This window comes from Phyllostomus hastatus, unplaced genomic scaffold, assembly GCF_019186645.2.
Source record: "Phyllostomus hastatus isolate PE091 unplaced genomic scaffold, TTU_PhHast_1.1 phas_scaffold_12, whole genome shotgun sequence".
Taxonomy (NCBI): domain Eukaryota; kingdom Metazoa; phylum Chordata; class Mammalia; order Chiroptera; family Phyllostomidae; genus Phyllostomus; species Phyllostomus hastatus.
The window spans coordinates 15,145,031-15,166,520 of record NW_025334007.1 but is presented as its reverse complement, the minus strand read 5'-3'; the positions used below and the strand labels follow the sequence as shown (position 1 = coordinate 15,166,520).

General features: G+C 39.9%; 1 protein-coding gene across 2 annotated transcripts in view; it reads right to left on the bottom strand.

Annotated features, from left to right (window-relative positions):
• PIR (pirin) overlaps window positions 1-16,048 on the bottom strand; it is an 80,358-nt gene extending 64,310 nt beyond the window's left edge. Inside the window, exons 1-3 of one of the 2 annotated variants that reach the window (XM_045856144.1) lie at window positions 15,773-16,048; window positions 14,045-14,183; window positions 6,696-6,788 (exon numbers count right to left, since the gene is read on the bottom strand). In XM_045856144.1, coding sequence (XP_045712100.1) covers window positions 6,696-6,788; window positions 14,045-14,183; window positions 15,773-15,867 — 327 coding nt within the window. In that variant the 5' untranslated portion in view covers window positions 15,868-16,048. Of the gene's footprint in view, window positions 1-6,695; window positions 6,789-14,044; window positions 14,184-15,546; window positions 15,699-15,772 lie in introns of those variants that run through there. The other variant, XM_045856145.1, reaches the window with a different exon arrangement.
• Window positions 16,049-21,490: the final 5,442 nt, after the last annotated feature.

The window sequence follows — 21,490 nt, the reverse complement described above, 5'->3', positions numbered from 1 at the left end:
CTCCTTCTCTCCTAATTGTCCTATTTTTCTCCCCCCTCCAAAATGGATTTTAACTTAATCAAGCTCCTCCCACCTCAAGCCTTGATTCAATAAGGGTATGGTTAGGTTTTGAAAGCGCATAGCAAGCTACGAAAAGCAGGCTGTGTGGGAGACAGGAGGTTTAAATCCAGGGTGAGTTTTCACATGAGTCACCGGGACCCTCTCCTTCCTTTCCAGGATATTGTTCGGTCATTGCCTGCAAATACTGCTGGCTGCCAAGCAGTGAATGCTAGTGTGGCTGTTCTGATGGGCATGCCCTTTGAAACAAGGGAGGCTTGTTCTCCTGATCAAAGAACCTGCTGAGACTTGTAGTGAAGGACTTTTAAAACATTTCTAAGCCCAAATGAGAACATGATTGACAAAATGATTCCAAAATGTCCCTGAGAAGCAGGCGTGACTGTTTATGCCTAACAGTTCTTAAATTTAACTAGGCAGGAGTGACAAACCATCCTGGTTTCCCAGGAATGAGGGGGTCCAAGGCACACAGGATGTTCAATGTTAGAATCTGTAAAATGACGATGCTATAATTTGAAGGATGATCTTGAAAGGCACGAAATATATTTCTTTTTAGAGCAGGCGAAGGGTTCATCAACAGTGTGTGAACTTTACTGTTTTTTTCAAGCTAAACTAAACCTTGGCAGGGTGTGGATTGAAAAGGGAAGAGTATTGCCCATTTTTCAGACAGTTCTTTGTTCCTGATCATTTACAGTTGCCCTAAACAAATCAAGATATCAGAAAAAAAAGATATCAGGCCTCACCAGAAATAGGTCACTGGAAAATTATTCCACCCTTTACCACTCAGGGCTTTGGAAAAGAATGCTCCCCAGAGTCCAAATTCCTGGCAGGAAATTCTCAACAAATTTTGCCCTTTGTCTGTGACCACCAGCTGTGCCTCCTTCTCCAGGGCATTCCCTTTGTCTCAATTTTTAAACATGATTTTCCACAGAAAATATGCAACTAGCCAAACCAAAGGGTTAAGCATTAAAAATAATAATTAGCCGTTAATGCAGTAAAATCAGGTTTTCACTGTTATCTCATAAAATTTTAATATTTCTGGTTTGCAAGGCCATCTAGCTGAAGACTCCTCAAATGTTAATGCACCTATCGATCACTCGAGGATGTTGTTAAAATGCAGGTTCTGATTCAACAGATCTCAGGAGGAGTCTGAGGTTGCAGGTGGGACCACTTCAGATATATGAATCACACTTGAGGTAATAAGAATTTTGTAAAAACCTCTATGTTCATAGCAGTGTTATTTACAATATCCAAGTGCTGAAAGCAGCCTAAGTGCCCATCAGTAAATAAGTGGATCAAAAAACTGTCGTACGTTTACACAATGGAATACTATGCAGCAGAAAGAACTCCTACCCTTCATAACAGCACATATGGAAATGGAAAACATTATGCTAAGTAAAATAAGCCAGTTGATGAAAGACAAATACCACATGATCACATGATCTCACATACTATAAGTGGAACCTAATCAACAGAAACAAACTAATGAGCACAATAGAACCAGAGCATGGAAACATGGAAGAGTCTGACAGCACACAGAGGGGAGAGAGGAGGGGGATAAGGGTGGAAAGAAAGGGAAAGGACTAGTCAAAGACCATGTATGAATGCCCCATGGACATGGACAACAGGGTGGGGACTGACTATGGGAGTGGTGGGGTGGGCTGGGCAGAGGAGGGCAAAGGGGAAAAATTGGGACAACTGTAATAGAATAACAATAAAATATTTTAAAAGTTTTTTTTAAAAAATGTGAGCATGCACTCAAAATGATAGGGAACTCAAGAGTTGGAAAATATTAGTTTAAGGTAAATAGGTATAAGCCTAGTAAGTAATGCATATGTTAAAGCTATTGTTTCAGAAAGTACACATAAAGCCCAACCTGGCTCCCAGGAGAGAGTCTCCCAGCTTCTGGGGCACTGCTAAAGATTACCACCTGTGGAACAAGTGGAGGCATCAGGGCCTTTGTGTTCCAGAGAGAGACAGACACTCCCCACCCCGGGGAACAGCTAACTGCCTAGGGTGAGAATACTGCTCGGTTTTTTGTTTAATCTAATTTTCCCTGAATTTCAAGACCCCTCACTACACTTTGTTCTTTGTTGTAAAAAGGCTGGCTTGGAAGATAATGTAAGATGATTTGTTAGGGTATGAACCCACCGTCTTCTCAGATGGTCAGCCATCTGAATAAAGCACCCATAAAGACTCAATCCCTGTCTCAGCTTATTGGGTTTGGTATATAACAGGCAGCATAAATGATGGTTCTTTTCCAGTTTCAAAAATATGTATATTTATTTACATTTTATATTCATGTGTTAGTACCAACCAATATCATTTTTATTTTTAAAAAATTCTTGTGTTCTCATTTGTTTTTATTTCAGCACAGCACTGGCTCATCTAGCACACAAGCATTCTGAGGAACACTGAATCTCGTAACATGCCCATTATGTTAACATTCAGTGCATGCTTGTGTTTCCCCAGAAATATGAAAGTCGCTTCAACTGACAGAGGCTGTTCTACCTCTGCACAACGAACTGTTATAAAGTTCTTCCATCTTTTGGTTTGATTCTAGTTTTTTTAATGTATTTGTAGGTTTAGTTTTTCACATTTTTTATTGCTGTTCAAGCGCAGTTGTCTCCATTTCCCCCCATCACTGCCCCCCACCCCAGCCATCCCCACCCCCCACCCTTGATCCTACCCCTCTTTGGCTTTGTCCATGTGTCCTTTGTACTTGTTCCTGACAACCATAATATCTTTCATTTTCTTCCTGGCCAGTCATTTTAAGGCTGATCCTTTCAGGGGAAAATACTATGCTGTGCTATTTAAAAAAAAAAAAAAGGCTGAGACAAGCATTAATTCTGCTCACAGGCATAAGGAACATAAACTTTGAAAAGTATTTGAAATATCTACCTAGAAAATGTCTTCTTTTGTCATTTCATTTCTCTATTCATATTTTGTAGCAAGAAGATATTAAGAGAAATAAGATCTTAAGAGAAATAAGCTAAAAAATAAATTTGGGGCTCATTTACTTAGCATATTTGTAAATGCATTTTTTGCCATCCTTAGAATATGTTTTGCATCCAAAGGTTTACCTTCAGGGGTATGCAAAACAAGCCTAATCCCTCTTAACACTATTGCAACTCCTATCACTGAAAAGGCCTAATTTTCTTAATATAAAAAGAGCTTCTATAAAATAATAAGAATACCAGCAACCCAAAGGGGAAAAATGGGGCAATATAAATATATATGGTGAAAAAAATGTTTAAAATTAAAAAGTTAATCAACTTCATTCAGATAAGAGAAATGCAAATTTAAACTATGAGGAGGCATTATTTTTCACTTGTTAAAACAGTAAAGATAAAGAGAAGTTGGGTGTATTGTGTTGGTGATGCTGAGGGAAAACAGGTGCCCTCATATATCGCTACAATGTCAATTGATAAAACCTTCATGGGAGATGTTCAATGAAGCCAGTAGAGGTTAGCTTTTTGAAGCATAATGGGAAAATGCTAAGAGTATAACGTTAGGTTAAAAAAAGACACAAAACATATGTAGCATGATATCAGAAAAAAGGTACTAGAAGAAAATATATCACAACAATAATAATACCTATTTCTGGATGGTAAGATAACTGAAGAAGTGATTCTAACTTTGTTCTTTAGACTAATTAGCATTTTCAAAATTTATAACAAGCCTGTAAAAACTGCTCCATAGATGTAGACAGCAAGAGCAAAGCGGACTTTTTGAACACTTTGGACAATTTACTATGGAGTCTCTGTCAGCCATGAACAACAGTTATGTCAAGTGCTCTGTCAAGACTGAAGTAATGGAGTGTAATAGGAATGCCCTTAGGAGGGGCCAGAACGCCCAAAACCACATGTCTAACACTTGAATAAGGACTCCATCTGGACACCTATATGTGTGGGACCTCCACCTCTGGTGGGCTATAAGAAGTCAGAGCTCCAACCACCCAATGCTCGAGCCTGGCTGTACTATGAGTCATGCTCAGAGCCCCACTGGACTTCCACTCCACCGGATGTGTGCCACCACTGGAGCCGCCTGGCTTGCGACTGACGCCCACCTCTCCACCTGCAGATGCCACCAGTGACCGGGACTTCATACCGGACGCTCGCTCTGCTCACTTCCATCACGTAAGCTCCCCCTGCATGTGACTCTACAGGCTTACTGGGGAGGCTTTTAAAGTTCATATTAGACAGAGCTGACTCCTTGGCTTACCTACAATTCTGGGGAAAACTGATACAGTTGATTCTAGTTATTCCTGAGACTGTGTTCTATGAAGGTGCCATGATCACTGAATTAACAAACATTGAACCACTGCTTCTGGAGAAATACTGGGTTGTGATCCTGCGAGCTTCTGGCCACATTTCCATCAACCAACCAATACATAACCTTGTTTTATATTTGTTTCTGTTTAAAGACATGCTATTTAATACATATTGCTGATTAATTAACATTGAACTTATAGCCAACAGCACTATAACTCACGCCTGAAAGAAACTTATCTATCACACATATTTTCTGTAAAAGGCACATCACAGATCTTTTGTACTCAGGGACACTAGACAGCATTTCACTTGGGGCCATTTTCAACAGTGAAATCGCCAACCAAAAGCAATGAAATGAGAAAAACATGACACTAAATAGGCCTCCAGGAGGACACTTGTTTACAGTATAAGAGCTGAAACACAGGCAGAGGGTCATCTTATTCATCCTCAGCTGGGAATGTGTACCATGGGCCAGTCTGTGCATGCCCATGAATCAAATCCCAAAATTGATTTTGAGATTATAAATAAATTTAGTGAGTAGATGATTCACGAATACAGAATCCACAAAGCAATGAAGGTTGTCTACAGTTATGATTATAGTTTTAAGGAAGATTCTTATTCAACAGAAAAGAGTCAAATATCAATATTCTACAGCTGACCTCCTTCAGAGTAGTTTAAAGTTGAGTACCTTACAATTTATAACAGTTCCCCATTCCATAATGGAGAGTAAGGCAAGGTATTTCATCATTCCTTTTACATGTTCATTGTCTTCAGCAAAAGCCATCTATTTTTATTATCCTATTAATTTCAGCCAGTAGGTACTGAGTATCTCCAACTGGAAAACATGGAGATGTGTGGGATTATCTCGACTAAAGCAATTTACAGTCCTCTCGGGCGTGGCCAGTGGAGGTGGTGATGGAGGCAATTCCCAACTCTAATTCAAGACAGACAGAATGGAGCTGAGGCCACTACAGAGCTCTAATGTTCTAATGTGCGTGCCTGGTAAAAACATAATGCTAAGGGGACCAAATGAAAGAATAAGTGCATCCTCTTGGGATTGTCTGGAAAACTTGATGGAGAAAGTGCTAGTTGAAAAGACCATGAAAGATTAGCAAAATGGTAAGTGCAGCTGTGGGATGCAGTGGTGGGAATGTCTTCACACCAGCAGCAGAAGGGCACAGCGGGAATACAAGATCTGGAACTGGGTCAGAATCCAACACAAGTGTAAAGTTAGTGAAAGGAATGAGAAGACAACTGAAAGGCAAATGGCTAAGTGACGAAGGGAGCCTGCTATTTTGATCATACTATTTCCAGAAGCTTCTTGGTTCATTTCACCTTTACCCTGCAATGGTGAACTCTTTACCAGTCTACCTTTTGCTTCCTTAACTAGTCCATCCTGGAGGCAAACAGGGGTCAGGCCTCATTTTTTGTTAGCCTCCCTCCCTCTGCCTTCTCCTCACACTCCCCAATACACAAACACACACACCCTAACATACAAAAGATTGCCCAACACCAATGCCTGCATGTCCCTAGCTTTCAATAAATATTTACTCATTCAATAAATGGCTTGATAAATACACAAAACCTTTAATAATCCTTGGTGTGTTTCCAAAACTACAGATTTTTTCAGTGAACAGATGACCAAACTTTGTAACTACAAATTAACCATCCCTGTATTTTCCCAGAATATATGTATGTGTGGGGAACAGGAATCTTTGAAAGTGCCACAGTATTATGTTACACACTTTTATTTCTGAATCTAAAATTAAAAACAAATGTCCAACAGAATCTCTGTAAGTTTTACAGCTAAATGTGTAAATGTATGTGTATTGACACATCCTTAAAATCCTATTTTTTAGGCTATGTCCTATTTCAACCCCCTTGATTATATACAATTCCTTAGAACTGAGTTTAAATACTCATAGTGTTCTTAGACTGTCTTTGAGTTTAAAATATTATAGTACATGTGGTTAAACATTTCTGAATATTCTTGCACAGAAACAAATTCCAATATAAAATTATTTTAATCACATCTTAGTTTCTTCTATTACTAATAAATTTTAATTATATAAATATTTTAAGAAGATAATTCTTACTCTTTATTAACTGTTCAAATAGAATGTCTCCAGTGGCACAAATTCAAAGAATATTAAGAACAGTAAATATTTCCATTTGAGTATACTTTATGCAAAATAGATATTATAATTCTCTAGTAGCTACTCAGTAGCCAAGAACTTATAAATTAATTTTTGCCTACTATTCATTGCTTCTAAAATTGAATTTTCCATTAGAAATGATTATTAAATTTAAGAACAGAGGAGGTAAGTCTTAAAATACACACATTTTCAGTCAAATTATTTTACTTACTGTTTCAAAACCTCGATGTGGGTGATCAGGAAATCCGCCTGGTCTACCACCTTTAAATTCATCAAACAGTAAAAATGGATCCAGATTTTTTAACTGAAATAAAAATAACATTCAGCAGATTAAGCATGCTTTTTAAGCCACACTACTAAGGGCTACATTCATGAACAGATCTAGCAAAACTCATTGAAAACTACATAGCCAGTGAGCAACTTTTTGTAATGGAAGCTGCTTTCAGGAAGGAACTCCTTCACACACACACACTGATTCACTGATTAGGTCTGAATTAACATTTATGAGAACTACCAACAGTGGACAGACACCTCAAGATCATCTAAGGTCTATATAGTTAAGCACAAATGAGATATAGTCTGTATCCCAGACAAACTCATAATCTCACAGGGGGACAAGGCTAGAATGTCAATGATGGCACTGTGGTGATAAATACTCTTGGGGAAGACAGATGAGAGTGGGGTAGGATCAGGGAGGGTGTCACTTAGGCTGGGTCTTAAAGTACGTGTAGGAGTTAATCAAGTAGAAAGGGAAGAAGGAAGACTATTCCAAGAAAAAGAGCAGAGACAGAACTTGGTAACCTTGAAGAACTGCAAGGAAACTACTCTATTGAGGCAAAAGATGCACATGGAATTATGATAAGAGATGGGCTGAGAAGACAGGTCACACCTTAAAGAAGTTTGGATTTCATCTTGAAGATGATGGATTTTAATGAGACATTTAGATGATCAGGTTTAGAAAGATCACTCTAGCACACATGTGGAAGATGCTTTGGAAAAGGAAGAGAGAGACAGACTATTTAGAAAGTCACTTCAATAATCCAAACAAGGACAAAGGCCAGGCCTAAGGCAATGGCAGTGGTGATAGAGATGGGGTGGGGGCAGCATTAGACGACTCCCAGACTTAGAGCTACAGTGCCTGGGAGGATGGCAGGGCCATCCAGCAGCACAAGAAATATAACAGAAGCAGCCTTGGTGACTTCATTTTAATTCACATTGAGTTTGAGATATCTACATAAATGTCACCTGTATAAATGGATCTTTGGATATTTAGTGTCCAGTGTATTGTGCAAAAGCTAGAAGGCAATTGAAGATAAATCTTGAGCTCAAATGAGAGGTGGAAACAGATTAAAATTGCTGTGAATCTATGAACCAATTTGGGAATAATGGACATCTATATATAATATTGAGTTTTCCTATACATACATGTGGTTATTTCCATTTATTTAGGTCTTTGAAAATGTCTTTCAGTAGAACTTGTTATTTTCTCCATAAAGATTTTGCATATATTTAAGTTTTTTTCTAACTAACATAATTTTAAAGGTATCATAAATAGTATTTTTAAATTATGTTTTTGAATAGTTTGGTGCTGGGGGTTAGAAATGTAGATAGAAAAGCATTTTGAACATTTCCAAACTCTTGTTAATTTTCATAATTCATGTGTAGCTTCTTTTGGGTTTTCTTTGCAAACATTCATAGCACCAGTGTATCTAACAATAAGTTTTTGCCCAATAGCTCACAAACAAATTTTTCATTTGCATTAAAGCTATGGAAGGCTGCTAAGCTTGGCTGGCCTCTACATGTTTTCTCACTCTGGCTCCCAAGCTGAAACAGTGGTCACTATCATGCTTTTTGGATAGCCAAGATCAGAGCAAAAAAAAAAAAATTAGCCAAGTCATTCATGCACAATCACATTAATACATACTATTTGGTCAAAGCATGTGACATGGCCAACCCCACAGTCAGGGAAGGCAGCACTTAAACCCTCCCTATGGGACTCAGGACTAATGCAATTAAAAGTGGGTGGGAGTGCATAATCCCATTACAGAAGCAATTTTCAACCAGTGTGCTATAATACTTGACTGTGTAGTCCGGGGCCCTGACCTCTTTTCCCTTAGATTGTAAAATGAAAAATGACAACAGTCAATACAACAATAGCTTTCCGGTGTGAATGAATCAAAATTATACCTATTTTTTTAAAGATTTTATTTATTTATTTTTAGAGAGGGAAGGGAGGGAGAAAGAGAGAGAGAAACATCAATGTGCGGTTGCTGGGGGCCGTGGCCTGCAACCCACGTATGTGGCCTGACTGGGTGATCGATCCTGCAACACTTTGGTTCGAAGTCCACGCTCAATCCACTGAGCTACGCCAGAGAGGGCTAAATTATACTTATTTTTGTTAGATAGGCAAAAAATATATTTTTGGTGTGCTGCAGAATTTTAGTAATTAGTTTATATGTGCCATGACATGAATTAGTCTGAGTCTGTTTTTGTTTTGTTGTTCATTTATATTGTTCTTTAGATTCTACATATAAGTGAGATCATATGATATTTGTCTTTGTCTGGCTTATTTGGCTAGCTAATTAATTTTAAGTTATTTGTCTGTTTATTTCAGGGTATCTACTCTGTTATATTACTATAAATGAAAGTACCAAACCCTCTCTTAGTCTCTGTCTCTGGTTTTGACTGTTTTCACTACCTATGGAAAACACACACACAGGTGCACACACATGTATATATAAAACATATATAGTACATACACATTACATACACACATACAAAGTCAACAGTCTACTGCAAGTTTCTTTTGACCTAACCAAGTCTCAGTCTCTTTACTTTAAAATGTAGATTGTGACTTATATGAAGCTGGATAAGTTCATCTTTTTGTAGCCCATCTCAGTCTGGTGTTTCCTCCAGTCCAATAATAAAAAGTAATTGAAAACAAAATATTTATTGAATTCTTTCAAAAATGTCAAAGGAGGGCATCAACTTAAAGACTACAGAAGTCAGGGGGCTGGTTGAGGAAAGTTGGAGGGATGAACTGCTTTACTGGACAAGTGTGAGAAACACTCTTTCTCCATCAAGCAAGAGTATCTTGCACTAGACTATTGTACTAAAGTATTATTTGCAGGCTAGGTATTAGCCCTCATCAAAGTTCCTAATAGTCTCTAAACATTTGGCAAGTATTCAACACCATTGTTAAAGAAACACATTACCTGCAGGCAAGATCTGATTTATATGAGAACTCTGATTTCCTACTCATCCACATCTTTCTCTCTCTACGTAGTAAACTGATGATCCTTCAGAGTTTTTGAACCATATGAGAATTTCTTTCCTTCAAACAGTTCCAAATCCTTTAGTTGCCACATTCAGGCGTCAGCTTCCAAGCTATTTGTTTTGATCTCTTGAGAAGGCACGTCAAAACCTGCAGCCACCACTCCTCAAGCCCGTGGCACTCCCATAATAAAGCTCCAGCGGCCTGGCATTTTTAAGTCAGGAAGCACTGGAAGTAGCTACCATAAATGTCAGTTCCTTGGGGATAGGACCAACTCAATACATTTTCATAATGCTCCATTGACAAGGGAGTCAAACTCATTTTCATTGGGGGCCACATCAGCCTCATGGTTGCCTTCAAAGGGCCGTATGTAATTTCAACTCCTTAAGAGTTAAGGAGTAGTTACATTTATACAGTCTTAAAATTATTTTGGCCCTTTAAAAGCAACCACGAGGCTGGCGTGGCCCCCAGTGAAAATGAGTTTAACACTCCTGCTGTGGCCTGAGGGTAGTAATGACAAGGCAAAAGGAAACTGTCAGTACATGGTCCAGGTCTCAGTACAGCCTGGGGTGGACTTCACCTATGACTCTACACTCTTCTACCATGCCTCACTATCTACAGATCCTGATAATGGAGAGTGTCACCTACAGAGGCCATATCAATCAGAACCAAGGTTATTTGATGATATTAAGGAACTCATAATTTTTAAGTGTGATAATTGGATTGTAGTTATATTTTTAAAGTTCTTATCTTTTAGAGGCACAAACTGAAATATTTATAAATGAAATGATTCACTTCAAAATACTCTTAGGGAAGAAATGGATGGGGATATAGATGAAATAAAATTGCCCATGAGTTGATCATTGTGGATGCTGGGTACATGAAGATTCTGTATACTATTTCTCTATTTTGATATGGTTGAAATTCTCAATACAAAAAAAGAAATATGAGTGGTCCTGGGAAAATCACACTCCACCAAGGAGTGTCTGGTGGCAGGGGTAGTGGGCAGAGACAAATGCAGAGAAGTAGTGGATTTCCCTCCTGTTGGGAGCATGGACAAATCACCCATGAACATCATGCTATGCAATCATTCAAATCCCAGCCTGGCTGGCCCAGCCCATATATAATTGTAATGAAAGGTGTGAGCCAGCCCCACTCCATCTCTTCTTGATCATTCATCACCAAAAGGCTCAGTGAGAACATTATGAATTCCTATAACTTCATATTTACAGTCATAGGGAACAAGTTATTTAGAGCCACTGATGCTAAACACTGTTGTAAATTCTTTGCTAAAATAGCTTGGGCTCCAAAGGTTATGAGATGTGCCTTCAGTGACAAATCCTTGGTGTAAAAAGTTTGAAAAGTAATTGCCTTGAGGTTAGATAGAAGATTTCCTTCCCTGCTGATTGGACAGTTAGGGTAAGACTTCTGGGCAAGTTGGTAGTGTATAGAGTGCTAAAAATATGGTAACAATCTAAATGGCCAAAAGTAGGGCCACGAGTAAGAGAATAATAGTAGGCCCATACACAGGAATATGTCATAGCTATTGAGATGATGTCTATGAAAAATTATTCATATGAATAACAGCATAGGAAGTACTTATGCTACCATGTTAAATGAAAAAAATAAGGACACAAAATTGTATATTCTAGTAATCACCATGATGTAAAATATATGATTATATAGAGAATGTTAGGATCTTTAAAGCATAGGTTTTCAGCCACAGACTCAACTGTGCACCATGGGGAGAATTCAGGGGCTATAAACTTGGCTGGAAAAAAATTATATCCTTATTTTTACTAACCTCTAACTGAAATTTTCTTCCTCTGGGTTTTTTGTAGTAAAGTATACATAACATAAATTGTACCATTTTAACCGCTTTAAGTATCATTTCAGTGGTATTAAGTGCATTCACATTGGTGTGCAATAGTCACTCTCATCCATCTCCAGAATGGAATTTAACACTTCCTTAAATTATGAATGTAGCCAAAGAACCACAGTAAATTACCAGTACCTGACTTTGTCACCAATACAAGTCAAAGCTACTTTCATATGATGTTACAGTTGTTGCAGGTATACTGAACTACTGTTCATGCTCTTCACAGTTTTGAAATTAAGTGGTTATAATTGTCGCCAAGTCTTGTTGTGTAGTGTAAAACTATTAGATTACAAATTTGTCTTGTAATCTTTTGCTAACCATATGTCAATATAAAGTTTTCATTGTAATCCTATGTATTTTATTTTATGCATTGAAAAAACATTATTCTGAGAAGGAAGTGATGGGTTTTACCAGACCACCAAAGGGGTTTGCAAGTCAAAAAAAATGTAGAAACCCGCAGCAGATGTGTTCCTGACAAATGGAGTAACTAAAGTATTAGCTATCCTCAACATACAATAATGGGTTTACTGATGAGTATCCAAATTCTTTACAACTGTTTTGTTAGTGATGTGGCCTTGTAGAATATGATACCACATCCATCTGCATTCTCCCAACATCTGTTGTGCATTTAGTCCTTTCAATAATCTTGTTTGCCTCTGTCTTTTGGAAAACAATGTTGATAGACCTCAAAAAATATTCATAGTTAAAGAGGAAGCTAATGATAAAAAGAGTGTGAGAATATCAGAGCAGATTTTAAGAAGAAGAACAAACCAACCTCACATTTTAAAACAAATCTATTTCCCTAGCATATTTCTTTCTTTATTTGCATTGCACTACACATCAGGGAAATGCAAATCAAAACCACAATGAGATATTACCTCACACCTGTTAGAATGGCTCTTATCAAAAAGACAAGAGACAAGTATTAGCAAGGATGTAGAGAAAAGAAAGCCCTCATGCACTGTTGGTGGGAATGCAAATTGGTGCAGCCACTGTGGAAAACAGTATGAAGGTTCCTCAAAAAATTAAAAATGGGACAATCATAGAATCCAGCAATCCCACCTCTGGGTATTAATTCAAATGAAAACCCTAACCCCAAAAGATATCTGCACTCCCATGTTTGTTGCAGCATTATTTACAATAGCTGAGACATGAAAGCAACCATGGATGAACAGACACAGAAGATGTGCTATGTATTATATGCAATGGAATATTATTCAGCCATAAAAAAGGAAGATTTACCATTTATGACAATATGAATGGACCTTGAATGTTTGATGCTAAGCAATATAAGGCAGAGAAAGACAAATACTATATGATCTCACTTATATGTGAAATCTAAAACAAGCAAAAAATACAAAACAAGGTCACAGATACAGAGAACAGATTGCTGTTTGCCAGAAATGGGGGGTGGGGTGAGTGAAATGGGTAAAGAAGGTTAAGAGTTACAAACCTCCAGTTATAAATAAGTCATGGGATGTAATGTACAGTATGGCAACTATAATTAACATACTGCACTGCATATTTGAAAGTTGCCAAGAGATTTTAAAAGTCCTCATCACAACAATAAAAACTTTTTGTTAATTATGTATGGCAGCAGATGTGAACTAGACTTATTGTGGTGACCATTTCACAATTTATACAAATATCAAGTCACTATGTTGTACATCTGAAATCAATAATAGTGTTATATGTCAATTACACCTCAATAAAAAAGTATTTTTTGGAATCTGCTATGGTGCTGGGTATAGTATTCCCTGGGTTATAACCATCATTTAATACCTTTCTGTGCAAGTAAGATTTTCTTTTCTACAAGTCCTATATCTCCCATTATTTTCAAATGAAAGCACTCTCCAATGTTGAGAGACATTTATACAACCTGTGGTTGCCTTCTCTGGTAGCCCCTACTTACCCCCACCCCATCAAAAGAGGTCCACAAAGTTGGATCCCAGCAGTCTCTCTATGAACCCAAATCCCTGGCAATGGCTGACTGGCCAAGGGTATAGATTTGATCCAAGCCAAGCCAATCAGAGTCTCTCTCTCCTAGATATTTGGAATTGAGACCCAGGGTTACTCCCTGGTGGTTTCTCTTATGGGCATGTAAACTTCGGGGCATATGATAGGTATGCTTGGTGATACACATGCTGAGGCTGATGGGATGTAGGTGTGCAGAGAGGAGCAGAGATGTTTCATGAAGCTCAGCGGCAGCTTCTGCCCAGGATCTCTATATCCATGATACAGAAATCCCCTTTTGGTGGGGATCCCAAATGCTAAGTTTCGACTTGGCTCCTTTGGTCCCCCAGAGAAGTTCATGATGGTCTTGAGCCCTCTATTCCCAAGTTTGCCCTCAGTGTCCCACCAGTCCCTTCTGCAAAAAAAGCACAAAACAGCCACCAAACCAACATACCTCAGGTCTGCCAATGCTTCTGCGGACCCTTGCTCCAACCCCTTCTGACTGTTCCTGGCTGAGCACTGAGAGGGTGACCTTCTTGGAGGATACCATGTCAAATTCCCAAAAGAGGCTGCTCTGATGCTGAACTGTAGAGCTTGGAGGGCAAAAGGAGGCACAACAAAACAGAGAAGTCACGAAGTCCTCAGTCACATCCAAGGAATACAAAACAAAGAATATTAAACTGAGACTTGCCCAAAATACTAACGGCTACAATTTATTGACTGCTTACTATGTATGAGATGTGGGTTAGATGTTTTATACAGCAGTCATGAGGGTGAACATGTATGAGTCCTTACTAGGTTCCCAGCCACTAAGTATTTACAGTTGTTACCTCATACGATCCTCTAGCCATCTTCTACAAGGTTTAGCGATATGGGCACTTTACCTGCTTTACCTCACTGAAATCTCTTAGCCTGCTTCCCATCCACTGCCCCATGAGGAAGGTGCTACCAGTGAGGCTGAGAGTGCTCTGCACAGTGACATAGGAAACACTGAGAAAAAACAAGAGGCTTGTGAGTCTCCAGAATGCTGAAGATCATGGCACTGAAAGGAATCTCTGAGGGTCATCAAATTCCAAGACCCATCTATCCCTGTAGTTCAGGACCTACTTTTCTGGCAAGAAATCTTTGCGCTTTCTCATGAAGTGTTCAAGAGCAAAGGATTTCAGGACCGAGCATAGAACAAGTATAATCAGTCCTTTTTCCTCTTCAAGTGCTTGCAGATTGGGTTAACTAACCCAATCCCTAAAACTCTTCTTCCAGAGAAATATAGTCCATTCCTTCAAAGATTCCTAGCCAAACCAACAGACGCTTTAGCAAGAAGCATAAACCCTGGAGCTAGACAGCCTGGATTTGCATCCCAGCTTCACCATGTACCTGCTGTGTGACTGCTAAGCCTCTCTTTCCTCAGTTTTTCTGCCAGCACTCTAAGGTCAGCTGCTGTTATTTAAAGCACTCGACCTGGCAATGTCCGCCCCTGTCAGTCAAGGCCCACTATAAGAGGAGCAGGTAATCAATAGTTATTGGGTACTGAATTGTTAGGCACAGAAATAAGCTCAAGCCTCAGATGACTGTGTACAGAATAGTCATCACCTACAAACAAGCAATTCAAAAGTATTTTGCCCACATCTGAACTATTTTGGGATCCTTCCAGGCTCCGACAAATAAATTTTATGCACGTTAGATACGTGGAACAGACTGACAGCTGCTGGGTTGAGGGGGGCGTGCAGACTGTATGGAAGATGGTGAAGGGATTAACCAAAGAACATTTATGCATGACCCACAGTCACCAACCAGGATAAGGGGATTGAGGGAGGGGAGAGGGGGAGAGGGTGGGGCTGAGTGGAGGTGGGAAAACACAGAAAAGCAGGAACAATTGCAATAGCATAAACAATAAAAATTTAAAAATTAAAACAGTTATAAATAAATAAATAAATTCTTTGCGTGTGAAGAACCTACCAGCAACTCCCAGATCACAGTGCTTTGCAGAAAGAGGAGTCAGCTACCACTTTCCCCTAATTGCAAAGAACTACTAAGCATCTCTAGTCATCTCCCATGTAAACTCCCCTAGGCATCTGTAGTGGGATGGGGAAGCCGGGGGTACTGCACCCTGATGCACAGCGCCCCACCTCCACGCCTCCACGCCCCCCGCCCCTGGCTACCCCGCGGACACCCAGGTACTCACGAAGCCTTGGCTGGAACCTGTGCAGGGGGTGCTGGTGCAGACAGCAGGCGGAGTGCAAGGAAGCAGCGTGCAGGAAAGGCGTGGGGAAGCCACATCACTGTGACTCAGCACTTCGCAGACACAAGGAGGCGGGAGGCGGAGGCGGTAGTTCATGGGTCTCGAGGGCCCTGGGCAGGGGTGACACTCCTTATCGACACTGTACGGGTGTTCTTGCTCCGCCCTCCCCTGCCAGCTCCATTGCAAGCCGCCATTTAGCCTCTGCGCCCCTCCTGCCCTGGCGGTGTGTGGCGGGGGAGGGAGGGAGGGGCGGGGCTGTCCCTCAGAGGATGTGTGGGCCGAAGAGGTGCTCTGATCTAGGTGAGGGTCCCAGCTCAACTCCTTAGGAAACCTGCCTTTAACTGGAGTCCACCTGCCAGACAGCCCATAGAGCCTGCCAGGATTTGAATCCTACCTCCACAACTTGTTAGCAGCGTGACCTTTTGCAAGTGGTTCATTTTTTCCACTGTAAAATGAGGATGTTGCTGATAATACAACACAACCTCCTAGAGTTGTGATGAGAATTAAATGAACTTGGTAGGTTCAAAGCACTACACAATTGTTTGTTGCATAAATAAGTTGCCTGCTGTTTGCCACTTAGAATGGGGTGGGGGAGTGGGGGCGGGGATATTGGAGAGTTTTCCCAGGGGAGGGCGGAGTTACAGAAGCCAGTAAAGGGATCTAGTTCACTGCTAGGATTCTTCTTCCTCTTCTTCTTCCTCTTCCTCTTCCTCTTCTTCCTCCTCCTCTTCTTCCTCTTCCTCTCTCCTTCCTCCTCCCCCTCCTCCTCCTCCTCCTTCTTCATTGCTAGGATTCTAATCAGGGTACCAGGGATATGTTTCTGTTGTCTAAACATCACAAATGGGTGTGGCTGTTTCAATGAAACCTTAATTGTGGATACTGAAATTTGAGTTTCACTTGTCCAGAAATGTTATTCCTCTTTTGATTTTTTATTTCCACCACTTAAAAAATGTTAAAACTATTCGTAGCTTGCAGGCTGTAAAAACTAGTTAGTGGACCAGAGGTGGCTGCAGGCCTGGTCTGCACACCCCTGCTCTAAAAGAGGTTAGTAGTGGAACAAAGACTTTCCCCTGGATTTCTTATGTGTCAGTGGGGCTCAGACTCCCTCCCCACCTTGCTTAGATGATTCAAGGTTAAATGAGATAATACACATGAGCACTAAAAGCGCAGTGAAATAAAGTATTGTGGCTTATATCATCATTATACATACTTCTGCAACTGTCTCCAAATAAAATAGAAGCATGGACTCTCTGTCTGGCACTTTGCAATCTTTAGTAAATGCTTCTGCCTTTCTTACCATAAAGTTCACCATTTAGCCAATCATCTGAGCCTGAAACACAAGCTCTCTACTCACTCTTCCACCTTGAAATCTATGGATTCTGCTTCTAATCTCTTAAGTCGTTCCCATTTTGACTGCCATCATCCATCTTCTCTGATAGCCACTCCACTCTTGCCTTCAAGCCTATCACTCTCCAACTCACAGGGAAATGGAATGCCTACCTAAGACTTCATTGCTCTCAAGAGTAAGTCCTGGGATGTCATTAACCCTCAACACAACGATACCTGCTCAAGGACTGACAAAGACACACACACACACACACACACACACACACACACACAGGCACCCCCTTTTCCCACCATGCTGAACTTCATTTTGGCTCTGCAATATGTATTCTCTCTCTTGTTGGCTTGCTGAGCCTCTGTCTGGAACTTTCTCTGTCCTGATCTGGCTTATCCACATTCATGTTTCAGCTCTCAGTTTGGATATCACTCTGGGAAAACTTCTCGTTTCGTTCCTTCAAGTCTGGGTGAGATGTTTGACCCAGCGATCGTTGCACTTACGCATTCTTGACCAGAGTCACAGCCTACCTTCCTTTGAAAGATTCTCTTTCCTAACATGGCCCCAACAGTTTTTCCCATCACACCTGTCTTTTTCTGCAAGGTGACCTTGACATTCCCCCCATGGAGTTTCCTCTCCTCTTCTTGAGTCTAGGCAGGGCTTATGGCTGGTTTGACCAGTGCAATATGGTGGAAGTGATACTGTGCCAATTCTGGGTGTGGTTCTGAAATGGCCAGGCAGCTTCTGCTTCTTGCCTCTTGGAAGCCAGTTGCTATATAAGAATAGCAATGGCCTTGAGGCTACCATTTTGAGAGAAGCCCATGCCACATGGTAGAGAGGTCCTGGAGGAAGAAATGCCATGTGAAGAAAGAGACAGAGGCCAAGGACACTGAGGAACTAGACATGTAGACAAAGAAGCCATCTTAGAAGTAGATCCTCTAGCCCCAGCTGATGCAGGTGCTGAGTCCTTCCTAACTTCTGGACCCACAGAATTGTAAGCAAATAAAAATGGTTGTTTTAAGCCATTCAGTTTTCAAGTCATTTGTTTTGTGATAATAGCTAACTGAGAAATATGCTTTTATGGGACAAGAGACATGAGGTGGATTTTCAAAGTTCTCTGGGCTAAAGGAAAACTCCTATAAATATTTGCCCTATTAGAAAGTACATACATCCATTTAAATGTTATTACCAAGGCAACCAACCATCCACCAAGATCAACAATTATTAAAATAGACTTGAGAGGTTAATTGTGGGGTCCCACAGGCCATAGCAGTAACCTTTGGAGTTCAGGTGTCCAGAAAGTCTCCCCTGCTACAAGTAGCATTCACAGGGACAGCTTCATAATAAAAGAAAACAGGAGAGAATGACTTCACTATGCATTTGTACCCACTTCTATACTGGATATGTGATACTCTTGCAGGAGTTTTCAGTTTATCACCCTTTCAAAGCTTTCTCTGGGCCTTAGAATCCCCTCCACCTCCAAAACTGTAACAGCAGTGGGAGCTTCCCTTCCTTCTTCAGTTTGAGAAACCAGTGACAGGTAGAGGCTAAGTCCAAGGGCATGCATTATCAGGCCTGAAAAGCTAGAACACTTAAAGTAAGGAAAACCAAAGTTAGGAGGGGACGAATTTTTACACATAGAATATGGGGCATGTAACATTGCACTATAGAAGGGCCCACTTCTGAGCTCAGAAATGTGACAAAGAGCTTTGAGCACTTTTCTCACTGTTCTTTGTCACCCAGATGGAGATGTGAAGCAGGCAACTGGATATATGAGTGTGTACACAGACCTTCGATGGCCTTTGGAACCCTGGGAACCAAGAAAAGTCCATGCTGATATGACAATGAAGAGGGCCTTCCCTAAGTAATTCCAAATAACAGCACTATAATCTTTTTTTAATCATTTATTTTTTATTTTTTTTAAAGATTTTATTTATTTATTTTTAGAGAGGGAAGAGAGGGAGATAGAGAGAGAGAGAGAAACATCAATGTGCGGTTGCTGGGGGTCATGGCCTGCAACCCAGGCATGTACCCTGAGTGGGAATCGAACCTGTGACATTTTGGTTCCCAGCCCGCGCTCAATCCACTGAGCTACACCAGCCAGGGCAGCATTATAATCTTTAAAGATGCCTATGTAAGCAATAGATTTTATTTGAACTTTTTTGCTAAAATTACATTTTTCTCTTCTGTATGACTTCTTGGTTTTCTTCTTCTCAAAGATATATTTTATAGAAATATATGGACATCTTGTACATTTCATTATTTGCATGTTTTCTCCGTCAAGCAGGCAACTGAAGAACTCTTTCTTGCCAATTGGTCAATCTTTCGTGATGTGCCTCCCAGGGCACTGTAGTTGTTGTTCATTAAATGATAAATATCTCTGAACTATTCCATATTAGGGATTCAAACTCACTGAACCCAGAAAAGCAATTGTCTCCAAATCTGGAACTGATTATTTTGTAAACATTGGTTTGTGAGAGTCATTACTATGATTGAGAACATCCATATATATCCAGAGAAGATGGGGATATGAGACTCCCATTTCCACCATCATGAGAGCAATGTACACAGAGTTAGTCTGTCCCATTAACCAGGGTTCTGACCCAGACGCTACATGTAATCAACTGTTGCACAAAACTCATAACTGTGTTCTGGTCTTTCCCATGGCTTTGGGCAGTGTGCCAGGAAAGAATGGCTTGTGACCCTTTTTATGAGCTCCAGAACTTTCCTAAAATTAATCACAAGCAAAACACTCTTCACCCTGAAAGGCCGATTCATCTCTGAACCAGGGAAATAAGAGAAATTTAGGTAAATGATTCCCCTTGTTACTACTTCAGTTACCCTGATAACTTTTCTCAGTTTTCAGTTTTTGTAAGATAGTATCTTCTGGTCAATTAAAGGTTGCTTTCAAGATCATAGTATTGGAGTTAAAATAAAGGTTAATTTGAATTAATCTCTAGTTAATGTTTTGTATACTGTGGTGTTTACAGGTGAAGTACACTGATGGCTACAACTTACTTTGCACAAAAACTAACAATGTCAATAGTAGTAATACCAGTAAGGGGGAGAGATAGATGGATAGAGAGGTGCATAAACAGCTAGATGACAAAGCAAATGTAAAATATAATTATAGAATCTAGATGGCGATGTATGGGTGCTCATCATAAGATTTTTAAATACTTTTCTGTATTTCAAAACTTTTCATGATGAAATTTGGGGGGAAACTATTCAATAATTTGAATCAAAGTAGGAATCATGGGTAGAAGTGTTCCATAAAGATACCCTGTTTCCTTATCTTCTTTGCTTCCAACTCTGGCACCTTGAATACAGTACAATTCAATGAATGTCTGTTGAACTGAGCTGTTAAACTAAATTCCAAGCTATTAGGTCACTTCCACAGCTGGCAGGGTTGTTCTAGAGCATGAATTGGCAAAATTTTCCTGTAAAGGCCAGATGGTAAATATTTGAGGTCTCTGTTGCAACTACTCAACTCTGCCATTGTACAATGAAAGCAGGTATAGACGATATATTAAAAAAATGACCAGTGCTGTGTTCCAAAAAGATTATTTATGAAAACAGGTGGTAGTCATAGCTTGCCAACCCCATTTAGACCCTGTTTAGTGTAGTATTTACCTTCCACTAAAAAGTAGGAGTAAAACTGACAAAATGCCAACAGTCTATATAAAGATTTCAGATTTCAGTCAAGGTCATAACAAAACAACAAACATTTTTGTGCCCACCTCCACCCTTCACTTACCCACCTCCTTTCATGAAGAGCAAGGCTATTTGTTCCACAATTGAACCTAAAGTTTAACATGCAAGCATCCTTAGGAAAGGTGATACATTAATCTTTGATGCTGGTAAGCATAAATGATTCACATCAGATCCCAAACTCCAAGTTGATTACTTTAGCACCAGAATGAATAAGTGTAGGGGGTGAGGAAGTGATGTCCCCAATAAAGAGATTCCTATGGAAAAAGCTCAAGCTACACAGGGAAGATATTGGAGCTCTGTATGCTTACTAATTTAGTAAGAAGAAACCAACATTAAATATAATAAATAAGTAAATTATGTAGTAGGTTTTAAGGTGCTAAGTGCTAGTAAAAAAAAATGGACAAGAAAGACAGAGTAAGGGAAATTGGGAGCACTGGGTAGGGTGAGGTTGTAATATTAAACAGAGTGTTTCAGGTTGGCCATATTAGCAAGAAGCAATTTGAAGCAGAGCCTGGAGATGTGGGAATTAGCAGGCATATATTTGTGACAGTTTGCCAAGCAGAAGAAAGCACCAATGCAAAGGACCTGGGGCAGATGGTGCTCTGAAT